Here is a 16,562-nt window from a genome sequence, read left to right as displayed (position 1 = left end):
TGTGTGTGTGTATCTGTGTGTGTGTGTGTGTATCTGTGAGTGTGTGTGCCTGTGTGTATATCTGTGAGTGTGTGTTGAGTGTGGGTGTGGGTGGTGAAGGTGCTGACGCGGAGCTGCAGTGTGGAAACAGCCACGTCACTCTCTCTCTCTCTCTCTCTCTCTCCCTCTCCCTCCCTCTCTCCTGGGGCTCTCGGAGTTTACTTCCAGCTGCTGCAGCTCCGTCTCTCTCTCCCTCCCTGTTTGTGTGTGTGTGCCTCTCTCTGTGTATCTCTAACACACAGCCAGCCCTCCAGCTGCAGCAGCAGCAGCTCTCTGTGTGTGTGTGTGTGTGTGTGTGTCTCTAACACACACTCAGCCGCTACAGCAAGATGATCCTGATGACCATGATCGCCCGGGTGGCTGATGGGCTACCCCTGGCCGCTTCCATGCAGGAGAACGAGCAGGTAAAGGTGCTTGGGAGAGAGGGAGGGAGAGAAGGAGGGAGGGGAGACCGGCTGGAGATAGGAGGGCTGCTGCAGAGACCAGGAGTGAGACAGCCTGTCCCCTCTGTGTCTCTGTGTGTGTGTGTGTGTGTGTGTGTCCCACACTCACACTGACCATCCCCAGCTACTGAGACCCTGAGGGCAAAGCAGCCAGACGCACTGTGAAGACACACAGCTGGGTTTGTGTGGAATACAAGGACAGTCAGATTAATGCAGGGCCTTTGTGTTGTTATAAAGAGGGATGAGCTCTGTGCATGCATCCCAGTATAGACACACACACAGGGACACACACACACACACACACACACATACAGAGACACACACAGACACAGGGACAGAGACACACAGGGACACACACAGGGACACACACACATATAGAGACACACAGACACACACAGGGACACACACACACACACACACACACATACAGAGACACACACAGACACAGGGACAGAGACACACAGGGACACACACAGGGACACACACAGGGACACACACACACACACACATACAGAGACACACACAGACACAGGGACAGAGACACACAGGGACACACACAGGGACACACACACACACACAGGGACACACACAGACACAGGGACAAAGACACACAGGGACACACACAGGGACACACACACACACACACACAGGGACACACACACACACAGGGACAGAGACACACAGGGACACACACACATATAGAGACACACAGACACACACAGGGACACACACACACACACACACATATAGAGATACACAGCCACATACAGGGACACACACACATATAGAGACACACACAGACACACACACACGCACGCATAGAGACACACACACACACTGGGACACACACACTTAGAGGGAGACACACACAGACACAGGGACGGACACACACACAGGGACGGACACACACACACAGACACACACACACACACAGGGACACACACACATATAGAGACACACACACACTGGGACACACACACACACACAGACACACACAGACACAAACACAGAGAGAGAGACACACACAGACACACACACATAGACACACACACACACACACACACACACGCATAGAGAGAGACACACACATATAGAGACACATACAGACACAGGGACACACACACACATAGACACACACACTGGGACACACGCACAGAGAGAGAGAGAGAGAGACACACACAGAGATACACACAGGGACACACACACACATATAGAGACACACACACAGACACAGGGACACACACACATATAGAGACACACACACACACAGAAACGCACAGACACAGGGACACACGCACACATAGAGAGAGACACACACAGAGATACACACAGACACACACAGGGACACACACACAGAGAGACACACACACACACACACACACACAGGGACACAGAGACACACACAGACCCACACACATACACACAGGGACACACACATACAAAGACACACACACACACCCACAGACGTGTCCCACATCTGTTAGTTTGCATGCTAACAGTCCCATATGGCCTGTTGATGTCCTCCTGGAGCCGGGGTAATGGGAGGGAGGGAGGAGGTGGAGCTGTGAACCTGTTTTGCCAGGATTGTGTCACCCCATACCACCTGGGAACCCACAGCTGGGTCACACCCTCCCTGTAGTGCCAGCACACCAGCCTGCCCCAGCTCTGCGTTCATTTAGTCAGAGGGCTGTGAGTGTTTGGGATTCACAGAGAGAGAGAGAGAGAGAGAGAGTCAGAATGAGAGTGGCGGGGGGTTTGGAGAGGGGGGGGGAGGGGGAGGTGCACAGAGCCCTCGTGTATATTCAAAGGGGAGGTAGATGGGTTCTTGACCAGTCGGAAATTGAGGGAAAAGGGCAGGAATGCAGGTGTCGGATCAGCCACAGACCCCCATGTGGTGTGGAGGCCTGTCGGCCTGTCGAGTCCATACTGGCCCTCCAAAGGGCAGCTCACCCAGACCCAACCCACCCCCCCCACCCCTATAAGCCTGCGTTTCCCACGGGGGAGAATGTGCAAACTCCACACAGACAGTCGCCCGAGGCTGGAATCGAACCCGGGTCCCTGGTGCTGTGAGGATGGGGATGGGGATTCAACTGTTATTAATATCAAGTGGGCCGCACCATGGCTCAGTGGTTAGCACTGATGGGTGTGGGAAGTTTGTTTCCTCTGGCTTTGGGGAGGGCGGGGGGAAAGTTTAGAATTAGGGGGAAGCATTCTCAGGTTCAGCACCGAGATGGAAAGGAATTTGGTCACTCAGAGGCTGGTGGGTCTCTGGAATCTGGTGCCTCCGAGTGTTGTGGAGACTCTTGAGTAGAAAGGGAACGTGAAACAGGAACGTGAGGGAATGAGTGCAGAATCTGAGGCGCAGAGGGGTCTGGGTGAGCGACTGTTGGAGTGACCAAATGTCAGCGTCCAGCTCCAACACGTGATGAGACGAATCGATACAACGCCAGGGGACTTGATTGTAAAAGGACATCTTGCTCCAGTTATAGTGGACATTGGTGAGACCACATCGAGGACACGGTGTGCAATTCAGTCTCCTCATGTTAAGGATATAACTTGACTGACACCCAAAATGAGATGGTTTTTGAGAATAGGTGCAACAAGAGCATGTACCATGTTAAACTTGTACACGACGTTGGTTCGGCCGCATTTAGAATACTGTGTCCAGTTCTGGTCACCACATTCCCAAAGGGATGTGGACGCTTGGGAGAGGGGGCAGAGAAGGTGTTTACGAGGATGTTGCCTGGTATGGAAGGTGCGAGCTATGAAGAGAGGTTGAGTAGGTTAGGATTGTTTTCACCAGAAAAAAGGAGATGGGGGGGGGGGGGGGGACCTGATTGAGGTTTACAAAATCATGAAGGGTATAGACAGGGTGGATAGAGACCAGCCTTTTCCCAGGGTGAGGGATTCAATAATGAGAGGTCACACTTTCAAGGTGAGAGATGGAACGTTTAAGGGGGATACACGTGGCATGTACTTCACACAGAGGGTGGTGGGTGTCTGGAACGTGTTGCCAGCAGAGGTGGTAGAGGCAGGCACGGGAGATTCATTTAAGGTGGGTCTGGACAGATGCACGAGTAGGTGGGGAGTAGAGGGATACAGATCCTTAGGAATTGGGCGACAGGTTTAGACAGTACATTTGGATCAGCACAGGCTTGGAGGGCCGAAGGGCCTGTTCCTGGCCTGTAAATTTTCTTCTTTGTGCTTTGTAAGAGTGGCACGGTGGCTCAGTGGTGAGCACTGCTGCCTCACAGCACCAGGGACCCAGGTTCGATTCCAGCCTCGGGCAACTGTCCGCGTGGAGTTTGCACATTCTCCGCCGAGTCTGTGTGGGTTCCCTCCGGGTGCTCCGGTTTCCTCCCACAGTCCAAAGGTATGCAGGTCAGGATGGATTGGCCGGGCTAAATTGCGCAGCGTGTCCAGGGATGTGCAGGCTAGGGGAATTAGCCATGGGGAATACAGGGATAGGGGGATTGGTGTGGGTGGGATGCTGTGCAGTGTGGGCCAAACCATCTTACAGTTTCTACACTGAAAGGAATCTGTGAAGATTCTATGAAGCCGGGCTTGTGTCCACTGGAGTTGGGAAAAGTGGGGAACAACTTGATGAAGGGTATGCAGTACTGGACAAGGTGGATGTGGTTCCAAGTGGATACGTCCAGGACGAAGGACACTGTTTTAAGCTGAAAGCCACCCTGTCCAGGGCAGAGATGAAGGGAATTTCACATGGCTGCACCACTTAGAAACTCCTTACCTCACGGGATGGGAGTGGATGATTTCAGGACTGAAGAAGATTCCTGTCAGGCAAGGGAACTGAGGGTTCTTGGGAATAGATAGGAAATCAGAAAAACAAAGAGATCAGCCGTGAGCTGATTGAGGGACAAAGCAGAGAGTAACTATCTGCCTCGAAATCTTGTGTCATAAACACAAGACAGGTCTCTGTCTTCAAAACATCAAGGGACACAGGGGTAGGGGAAGGACAGTAGCCCACTATTCCATTCATAAACCATCTGAACCCCTCGATTAGATTCCAGTCTGTAACTCACCCCCAGGTATCCATTATTCTGTATATCAACCATCTGAACCCCTCGATTAGATTCCAGTCTGTAACTCACTCCCAGGTATCCATTATTCTCTATATAAACCATCTGAACTCCTCGATTAGATTCCAGTCTGTAACTCACTCCCAGGTATCCATTATTCTGTATATCAACCATCTGAACCCCTCGATTAGATTCCAGTCTGAAACTCACTCCCAGGTATCCATTATTCTGTATATAAACCATCTGAACCCCTCGATTAGATTCCAGTCTGTAACTCACTCCCAGGTATCCATTATTCTGTATATAAACCATCTGAACCCCTCGATTAGATTCCAGTCTGTAACTCACTCCCAGGTATCCATTATTCAATATATAAACCATCTGAACCCCTCGATTAGATTCCAGTCTGTAACTCACTCCCAGGTATCCATTATTCTGTATATAAACCATCTGAACCCCTCGATTAGATTCCAGTCTGTAACTCACCCCCAGGTATCCATTATTCTCTATATAAACCATCTGAACCCCTCGATTAGATTCCAGTCTGTAACTCACCCCCAGGTATCCATTATTCTGTATATAAACCATCTGAACCCCTCGATTAGATTCCAGTCTGTAACTGACTCCCAGGTATCCATTATTCTCTATATCAACCATCTGAACCCCTCGATTAGATTCCAGTCTGTAAGTCACTCCCAGGTATCCATTATTCTCTATATAAACCATCTGAACCCCTCGATTAGATTCCAGTCTGTAACTCACTCCCAGGTATCCATTATTCTGTATATAAACCATCTGAACCCCTCGATTAGATTCCAGTCTGTAACTCACTCCCAGGTATCCATTATTCTGTATATAAACCATCTGAACCCCTCGATTAGATTCCAGTCTGTAACTCACCCCCAGGTATTCATTATTCTGTCTATAAACCATCTGAACCCCTCGATTAGATTCCAGTCTGTAACTCACTCCCAGGTATCCATTATTCTGTACATAAACCATCTGAACCCCTCGATTAGATTCCAGTCTGTAACTCACTCCCAGGTATACATTATTCTGTATATAAACCATCTGAACCCCTCGATTAGATTCCAGTCTGTAACTCACCCCCAGGTATCCATTATTCTGTATATAAACCATCTGAACCCCTCGATTAGATTCCAGTCTGTAACTCACTCCTAGGTATCCATTATTCTGTATATAAACCATCTGAACCCCTCGATTAGATTCCAGTCTGTACCTCACTCCCAGGTATCCATTATTCTGTATATAAACCATCTGAGCCCCTCGATTAGATTCCAGTCTGTACCTCACTCCCAGGTATCCATTATTCTGTATATAAACCATCTGAACCTCTCGATTAGATTCCAGTCTGTAACTCACCCCCAGGTATCCATTATTCTGTATATAAACCATCTGAACCCCTCGATTAGATTCCAGTCTGTAACTCACTCCCAGGTATCCATTATTCTGTATATAAACCATCTGAACACCTCGATTAGATTCCAGTCTGTAACTCACTCCCAGGTATCCGTTATTCTGTACATAAACCATCTGAACCCCTCGATTAGATTCCAGTCTGTAACTCACTCCCAGGTATCCGTTATTCTGTATATAAACCATCTGAACGCCTCGATTAGATTCCAGTCTGTAACACACTCCTAGGTATCCATTATTCTATATATAAACCATCTGAACCCCTCGATTAGATTCCAGTCTGTAACTCACACCCAGGTATCCATTATTCTATATATAAACCATCTGAACCCCTCGATTAGATTCCAGTCTGTAACTCACCCCCAGGTATCCATTATTCTGTATATAAACCAACTGAACCCCTCGATGAGATTCCAGTCTGTAACTCACTCCGAGGTATCCATTATTCTGTATATAAACCATCTGAACCCCTCGATTAGATTCCAGTGTGTAACTCACTCCCAGGTATACATTATTCTGTATATAAACCATCTGAACCCCTCGATTAGATTCCAGTCTGTAACTCACCCCCAGGTATTCATTATTCTGTATATAAACCATCTGAACCCCTCGATTAGATTCCAGTCTGTAACTCACTCCCAGGTATCCATTATTCTGTACATAAACCATCTGAACCCCTCGATTAGATTCCAGTCTGTAACTCACTCCCAGGTATACATTATTCTGTATATAAACCATCTGAACCCCTCGATTAGATTCCAGTCTGTAACTCACCCCCAGGTATCCATTATTCTGTATATAAACCATCTGAACCCCTCGATTAGATTCCAGTCTGTAACTCACTCCTAGGTATCCATTATTCTGTATATAAACCATCTGAACCCCTCGATTAGATTCCAGTCTGTACCTCACTCCCAGGTATCCATTATTCTGTATATAAACCATCTGAGCCCCTCGATTAGATTCCAGTCTGTACCTCACTCCCAGGTATCCATTATTCTGTATATAAACCATCTGAACCTCTCGATTAGATTCCAGTCTGTAACTCACTCCCAGGTATCCATTATTCTGTATATAAACCATCTGAACACCTCGATTAGATTCCAGTCTGTAACTCACTCCCAGGTATCCGTTATTCTGTACATAAACCATCTGAACCCCTCGATTAGATTCCAGTCTGTAACTCACTCCCAGGTATCCGTTATTCTGTATATAAACCATCTGAACGCCTCGATTAGATTCCAGTCTGTAACTCACTCCGAGGTATCCATTATTCTGTATATAAACCATCTGAACCCCTCGATTAGATTCCAGTGTGTAACTCACTCCCAGATATCCATTATTCTGGATATAAACCATCTGAACCCCTCGATTAGATTCCAGTCTGTAACTCACTCTCAGGTATCCATTATTCTGTATATAAACCATCTGAACCCCTCGATTAGATTCCAGTCTGTAACTCACCCCCAGGTATCCATTATTCTGTATATAAACCATCTGAACCCCTCGATTAGATTCCAGTCTGTAGCTCACTCCCAGGTATCCATTATTCTATATATAAACCATCTGAACCCCTCGATTAGTTTCCAGTCTGTAACTCACTCCCAGGTATCCATTATACTGTATATAAAACATCTGAACCCCTCGATTAGTTTCCAGTCTGTAACTCACTCCCAGGTATCCATTATCCTGTATATAAACCATCTGAGCCCCTCGATTAGATTCCAGTCTGTAACTCACTCCCAGGTATCCATTATTCTCTATATCAACCATCTGAACCCCTCGATTAGATTCCAGTGTGTAAGTCACTCCCAGGTATCCATTATTCTCTATATAAACCATCTGAACTCCTCGATTAGATTCCAGTCTGTAACTCACTCCCAGGTATCCATTATTCTGTATATAAACTATCTGAACCCCTCGATTAGATTCCAGTCTGTAACTCACTCCCAGTTATCCATTATTCTCAATATAAACCATCTGAACCCCTCGATTAGATTCCAGTCTGTAACTTACCCCCAGGTATTCATTATTCTGTATATAAACCATCTGAACCCCTCGATTAGATTCCAGTCTGTAACTCACTCCCAGGTATCCATTATTCTGTATATAAACCATCTGAACCCCTCGATTAGATTCCAGTCTGTAACTCACTCCCAGGTATCCATTATTCTGTATATAAACCATCTGAACCCCTCGATTAGATTCCAGTCTGTAACTCACTCCCAGGTATACATTATTCTGTATTTTAACCATCTGAACCCCTCGATTAGATTCCAGTATGTAACTCACTCCTAGGTATCCATTATTCTGTATATAAACCATCTGAACCCCTCGATTAGATTCCAGTCTGTACCTCACTCCCAGGTATCCATTATTCTGTATATAAACCATCTGAGCCCCTCGATTAGATTCCAGTCTGTACCTCACTCCCAGGTATCCATTATTCTGTATATAAACCATCTGAACCTCTCGATTAGATTCCAGTCTGTAACTCACCCCCAGGTATCCATTATTCTGTATATAAACCATCTGAACCCCTCGATTAGATTCCAGTCTGTAACTCACTCCCAGGTATCCATTATTCTGTATATAAACCATCTGAACACCTCGATTAGATTCCAGTCTGTAACTCACTCCCAGGTATCCGTTATTCTGTACATAAACCATCTGAACCCCTCGATTAGATTCCAGTCTGTAACTCACTCCCAGTTATCCGTTATTCTGTATATAAACCATCTGAACCCCTCGATTAGATTCCAGTCTGTAACTCACACCCAGGTATCCATTATTCTGTATATAAACCATCTGAACCCCTCGATTAGATTCCAGTCTGTAACTCACCCCCAGGTATCCATTATTCTGTATATAAACCAACTGAACCCCTCGATTAGATTCCAGTCTGTAACTCACTCCCAGGTATCCATTATTCTGGATATAAACCATCTGAACCCCTCGATTAGATTCCAGTCTGTAACTCACTCTCAGGTATCCATTATTCTGTATATAAACCATCTGAACCCCTCGATTAGATTCCAGTCTGTAACTCACCCCCAGGTATCCATTATTCTGTATATAAACCATCTGAACCCCTCGATTAGATTCCAGTCTGTAACTCACTCCCAGTTATCCATTATTCTCAAACCATCTGAACCCCTCGAATAGATTCCAGTCTGTAACTCACCCCCAGGTATCCATTATTCTGAACATAAATCATCTGAACCCCTCGATTAGATTCCAGTCTGTAACTCACTCCCAGGTATACATTATTCTGTATATAAACCATCTGAACACCTCGATTAGATTCCAATCTGTAACTCACTCCCAGGTATACATTATTCTGTATATAAACCATCTGAACCCCTCGATTAGATTCCAGTCTGTAACTCACTCCCAGGTATCCATTATTCTGTATATAAACCATCTGAACCCCTCGATTAGATTCCAGTCTGTAACTCACTCCCAGGTATACATTATTCTGTATATAAACCATCTGAACCCCTCGATTAGATTCCAGTCTGTAACTCACTCCCAGGTATCCATTATTCTGTATATAAACCATCTGAACCCCTCGATTAGATTCCAGTCTGTAAGTCACTCCCAGGTATACATTATTCTGTATATAAACCATCTGAACCCCTCGATTAGATTCCAGTCTGTAACTCACTCCTAGGTATCCATTATTCTGTATATAAACCACCTGAACCCCTCGATTAGATTCCAGTCTGTAACTCACTCCCAGGTATCCGTTATTCTATATATAAACCATCTGAACCCCTCGATTAGATTCCAGTCTGTAACTCACCCCCAGGTATCCATTATTCTGTATATAAACCATCTGAACCCCTCGATTAGATTCCAGTCTGTAGCTCACTCCCAGGTATCCATTATTCTATATATAAACCATCTGAACCCCTCGATTAGTTTCCAGTCTGTAACTCACTCCCAGGTATCCATTATCCTGTATATAAACCATCTGAACCCCTCGATTAGATTCCAGTCTGTAACTCACTCCCAGGTATCCGTTATTCTGTATATAAACCATCTGAACCCCTCGATTAGATTCCAGTCTGTAACTCACCCCCAGGTATCCATTATTCTGTATATAAACCATCTGAACCCCTCAATTAGATTCCAGTCTGTAACTCACTCCCAGGTATCCATTATTCTGTATATAAAACACCTGAACCCCTCGATTAGATTCCAGTCTGTAACTCACTCCCAGTTATCCATTATTCTGTATATAAACCATCTGAACCCCTCGATTAGATTCCAGTCTGTAACTCACTCCCAGGTATCCATTATTCTGTATATAAACCATCTGAACCCCTCGATTAGATTCCAGTCTGTAACTCACTCCCAGGTATCCATTATTCTCTGTATAAACCATCTGAACCCCTCGATTAGATTCCAGTCTGTAACTCACACCCAGGTATCCATTATTCTGTATATAAACCATCTGAACCCCTCGATTAGATTCCAGTCTGTAACTCACCCCCAGGTATCCATTATTCTGTATATAAACCAACTGAACCCCTCGATTAGATTCCAGTCTGTAACTCACTCCCAGGTATCCATTATTCTGTATATAAACCACCTGAACCCCTCGATTAGATTCCAGTCTTTAACTCACTCCCAGGTATCCATTATTCTGCATATAAACCGTCTGAACCCCTCGATTAGATTCCAGTCTGTAACTCACTCCCAGGTATCCATTATTCTCTATATCAACCATCTGAACCCCTCGATTAGATTCCAGTCTGTAACTCACCCCCAGGTATCCATTATTCTGTATATAAACCATCTGAACCCCTCGATTAGATTCCAGTCTGCAGCTCACTCCCAGGTATCCATTATTCTATATATAAACCATCTGAACCCCTCGATTAGATTCCAGTCTGTAACTCACTCCCAGGTATCCATTATCCTGTATATAAACCATCTGAACCCCTCGATTAGATTCCAGTCTGTAACTCACTCCCAGGTATCCGTTATTCTGTATATAAACCATCTGAACCCCTCGATTAGATTCCAGTCTGTAACTCACCCCCAGGTATCCATTATTCTGTATATAAACCATCTGAACCCCTCAATTAGATTCCAGTCTGTAACTCACTCCCAGGTATCCATTACTGTATATAAAACACCTGAACCCCTCGATTAGATTCCAGTCTGTAACTCACTCCCAGGTAGACATTATTCTGTATATAAACCATCTGAACCCCTCGATTAGATTCCAGTCTGTAACTCACTCCCAGGTATCCATTATTCTGTATATAAACCATCTGAACCCCTCGATTAGATTCCAGTCTGTAACTCACTCCCAGGTTCCATTATTCTCTGTATAAACCATCTGAACCCCTCGATTAGATTCCAGTCTGTAACTCACACCCAGGTATCCATTATTCTGTATATAAACCATCTGAACCCCTCGATTAGATTCCAGTCTGTAACTCACCCCAGGTATCCATTATTCTGTATATAAACCAACTGAACCCCTCGATTAGTTTCCAGTCTGTAACTCACTCCCAGGTATCCATTATCCTGTATATAAACCATCTGAACCCCTCGATTAGATTCCAGTCTGTAACTCACCCCCAGGTATCCATTATTCTGTATATACACCATCTGAACCCCTCGATTAGATTCCAGTCTGTAACTCACTCCCAGGTATCCATTATTCTGTATATAAACCATCTGAACCCCTCGATTAGATTCCAGTCTGTAACTCACTCCCAGGTATCCATTATTCTCTGTATAAACCATCTGAACCCCTCGATTAGATTCCAGTCTGTAACTCACACCCAGGTATCCATTATTCTGTATATAAACCATCTGAACCCCTCGATTAGATTCCAGTCTGTAACTCACCCCCAGGTATCCATTATTCTGTATATAAACCAACTGAACCCCTCGATTAGATTCCAGTCTGTAACTCACTCCCAGGTATCCATTATTCTGTATATAAACCATCTGAACCCCTCGATAAGATTCCAGTCTTTAACTCACTCCCAGGTATCCATTATTCTGCATATAAACCGTCTGAACCCCTCGATTAGATTCCAGTCTGTAACTCACTCCCAGGTATCCATTATTCTATATATAAACCATCTGAACCCCTCGATTAGATTCCAGTCTGTAACTCACCCCCAGGTATCCATTATTCTGTATATAAACCATTTGAACCCCTTAATTAGTTTCCAGTCTGTAACTCACTCCCAGGTATCCATTATTCTGTATATAAACCATCTGAACCCCTCGATTAGATTCCAGTCTGTTACTCACTCCCAGGTATACATTATGCTGTACATAAACCATCTGAACCCCTCGATTAGATTCCAGTCTGTAACTCACTCCCAGGTATACATTATTCTATACATAAACCATCTGAACCCCTCGATTAGATTCCAGTCTGTAACTCACTCCCAGGTATCCATTATTCTGTATATAAACCATCTGAACCCCTCGATTAGATTCCAGTCTGTAACTCACCCCCAGGTATCCATCATTCTATGTATAAACCAACTGAACCCCTCGATTAGATTCCAGTCTGTAACTCACTCCCAGGTATCCATTATTCTATATATAAACCATCTGAACCCCTCGATTAGATTCCAGTCTGTAACTCACTCCCAGGTATCCATTTTTCTGTATATAAACCATCTGAACCCCTCGATTAGATTCCAGTCTGTAACTCACTCCCAGGTGTCCATTATTCTATATATAAACCATCTGGACCCCTCGATTAGATTCCAGTCTGTAACTCACTCCCAGTTATCCATTATTCTCAATATAAACCATCTGAACCCCTCGATTAGATTCCAGTCTGTAACTCACTCCCAGGTATCCATTATTCTCTGTATAAACCATCTGAACCCCTCGATTAGATTCCAGTCTGTAACTCACACCCAGGTATCCATTATTCTGTATATAAACCATCTGAACCCCTCGATTAGATTCCAGTCTGTAACTCACCCCCAGGTATCCATTATTCTGTATATAAACCATCTGAACCCCTCGATTAGATTCCAGTCTTTAACTCACTCCCAGGTATCCATTATTCTGCATATAAACCGTCTGAACCCCTCGATTAGATTCCAGTCTGTAACTCACTCCCAGGTATCCATTATTCTCTATATCAACCATCTGAACCCCTCGATTAGATTCCAGTCTGTAACTCACCCCCAGGTATCCATTATTCTGTATATAAACCATCTGAACCCCTCGATTAGATTCCAGTCTGTAGCTCACTCCCAGGTATCCATTATTCTATATATAAACCATCTGAACCCCTCGATTAGATTCCAGTCTGTAACTCACTCCCAGGTATCCATTATCCTGTATATAAACCATCTGAACCCCTCGATTAGATTCCAGTCTGTAACTCACTCCCAGGTATCCGTTATTCTGTATATAAACCATCTGAACCCCTCGATTAGATTCCAGTCTGTAACTCACCCCCAGGTATCCATTATTCTGTATATAAACCATCTGAACCCCTCAATTAGATTCCAGTCTGTAACTCACTCCCAGGTATCCATTACTGTATATAAAACACCTGAACCCCTCGATTAGATTCCAGTCTGTAACTCACTCCCAGGTAGACATTATTCTGTATATAAACCATCTGAACCCCTCGATTAGATTCCAGTCTGTAACTCACTCCCAGGTATCCATTATTCTGTATATAAACCATCTGAACCCCTCGATTAGATTCCAGTCTGTAACTCACTCCCAGGTTCCATTATTCTCTGTATAAACCATCTGAACCCCTCGATTAGATTCCAGTCTGTAACTCACACCCAGGTATCCATTATTCTGTATATAAACCATCTGAACCCCTCGATTAGATTCCAGTCTGTAACTCACCCCAGGTATCCATTATTCTGTATATAAACCAACTGAACCCCTCGATTAGTTTCCAGTCTGTAACTCACTCCCAGGTATCCATTATCCTGTATATAAACCATCTGAACCCCTCGATTAGATTCCAGTCTGTAACTCACCCCCAGGTATCCATTATTCTGTATATACACCATCTGAACCCCTCGATTAGATTCCAGTCTGTAACTCACTCCCAGGTATCCATTATTCTGTATATAAACCATCTGAACCCCTCGATTAGATTCCAGTCTGTAACTCACTCCCAGGTATCCATTATTCTCTGTATAAACCATCTGAACCCCTCGATTAGATTCCAGTCTGTAACTCACACCCAAGTATCCATTATTCTGTATATAAACCATCTGAACCCCTCGATTAGATTCCAGTCTGTAACTCACCCCCAGGTATCCATTATTCTGTATATAAACCAACTGAACCCCTCGATTAGATTCCAGTCTGTAACTCACTCCCAGGTATCCATTATTCTGTATATAAACCATCTGAACCCCTCGATAAGATTCCAGTCTTTAACTCACTCCCAGGTATCCATTATTCTGCATATAAACCGTCTGAACCCCTCGATTAGATTCCAGTCTGTAACTCACTCCCAGGTATCCATTATTCTATATATAAACCATCTGAACCCCTCGATTAGATTCCAGTCTGTAACTCACCCCCAGGTATCCATTATTCTGTATATAAACCATTTGAACCCCTTAATTAGTTTCCAGTCTGTAACTCACTCCCAGGTATCCATTATTCTGTATATAAACCATCTGAACCCCTCGATTAGATTCCAGTCTGTTACTCACTCCCAGGTATACATTATGCTGTACATAAACCATCTGAACCCCTCGATTAGATTCCAGTCTGTAACTCACTCCCAGGTATACATTATTCTATACATAAACCATCTGAACCCCTCGATTAGATTCCAGTCTGTAACTCACTCCCAGGTATCCATTATTCTGTATATAAACCATCTGAACCCCTCGATTAGATTCCAGTCTGTAACTCACCCCCAGGTATCCATCATTCTATGTATAAACCAACTGAACCCCTCGATTAGATTCCAGTCTGTAACTCACTCCCAGGTATCCATTATTCTATATATAAACCATCTGAACCCCTCGATTAGATTCCAGTCTGTAACTCACTCCCAGGTATCCATTTTTCTGTATATAAACCATCTGAACCCCTCGATTAGATTCCAGTCTGTAACTCACTCCCAGGTGTCCATTATTCTATATATAAACCATCTGGACCCCTCGATTAGATTCCAGTCTGTAACTCACTCCCAGTTATCCATTATTCTCAATATAAACCATCTGAACCCCTCGATTAGATTCCAGTCTGTAACTCACTCCCAGGTATCCATTATTCTATATATAAACCATCTGAACCCCTCGATTAGTTTCCAGTCTGTAACTCACTCCCAGGTATCCATTATCCTGTATATAAACCATCTGAACCCCTCGATTAGATTCCAGTCTGTAACTCACTCCCAGCTATACATTATTCTATACATAAACCATCTGAACCCCTCGATTAGATTCCAGTCTGTAACACACCCCCAGGTATCCATTATTCTCTATATAAACCATCTGAACCCCTCGATTAGATTCCAGTCTGTAACTCACCCCCAGGTATCCATTATTCTGTATATAAACCACCTGAACCCCTCGATTAGATTCCAGTCTGTAACTCACTCCCAGGTATCCATTATTCTGTATATAAACCACCTGAACCCCTCGATTAGATTCCAGTCTGTAACTCACTCCTAGGTATCCATTATTCTGTATATAAACCATCTGAACCCCGAGATTAGATTCCAGTCTGTAACACACTCCCAGGTATACATTATTCTATATATAAACCATCTGGACCCCTCGATTGGATTCCAGCCTGTAACTCACTCCCAGGTATCGATTATTCTGTATATAAACCATCTGAACCCCTCGATTAGATTCGAATCTGTAACTCACCCCCAGGTATCCATTATTCTGTATATAAACCGTCTGAACCCCTCGATTAGATTCCAGTCTGTAACTCACTCCCAGGTATCCATTATTCTGTATATAAACCACCTGAACCTCTCGATTAGATTCCAGTCTGTAACTCACTCCCAGGTATCCGTTATTCTGTATATAAACCATCTGAACCCCTCGATTAGATTCGAATCTGTAACTCACCCCCAGGTATCCATTATTGTCTATATAAACCACCTGAACCTCTCGATTAGATTCCAGTCTGTAACTCACTCCCAGGTATCCATTAGTATGTATATAAACCATCTGAACCCCTCGATTAGATTCCAGTCTGTTACTCACTCCCGGGTATCCATTATTCTGTATATAAACCACCTGAACCACTCGATTAGATTCCACTCTGTAACTCACTCCCGGGTATCCATTATTCTGGACATAAACCACCTGAACCCCTCGATTAGATTCCAGTCTGTAACTCACTCCCAGGTATCCATTATTCTGTATATAAACCATCTGAACCCCTCGATTAGATTCCAGTCTGTAACTCACTCCCAGGTGTCCATTATTCTGTATATAAACCATCTGAACCCCTCGATTAGATTCCAGTCTGTAACTCACCCCCAGGTATCCATTATTATGTATATAAACCATCTGAACCCCTCGATTTGATTCCAGTCTGTAACTCATTCCCAGGTATACATTATTCTGTATATAAACCATCTGAACCTCTC

At 44.2% G+C, this 16,562-nt stretch overlaps 1 protein-coding gene across 1 annotated transcript in view; it reads left to right on the top strand.

The window, feature by feature from the left end:
• The first annotated feature begins 177 nt into the window (after positions 1-177).
• Positions 178-16,562, top strand: part of LOC140455077 (vesicle-trafficking protein SEC22b-like) — a 28,221-nt gene continuing 11,836 nt past the window's right edge. Inside the window, exon 1 of the mRNA XM_072549742.1 lies at positions 178-443. Coding sequence (XP_072405843.1) covers positions 369-443 — 75 coding nt within the window. The 5' untranslated portion in view covers positions 178-368. The remainder of the gene's footprint in view (positions 444-16,562) is intronic.

This window comes from Chiloscyllium punctatum, chromosome 30, assembly GCF_047496795.1.
Source record: "Chiloscyllium punctatum isolate Juve2018m chromosome 30, sChiPun1.3, whole genome shotgun sequence".
Taxonomy (NCBI): Eukaryota; Metazoa; Chordata; class Chondrichthyes; order Orectolobiformes; family Hemiscylliidae; genus Chiloscyllium; species Chiloscyllium punctatum.
This window is presented reverse-complemented; position numbering and strand designations above follow the sequence as displayed.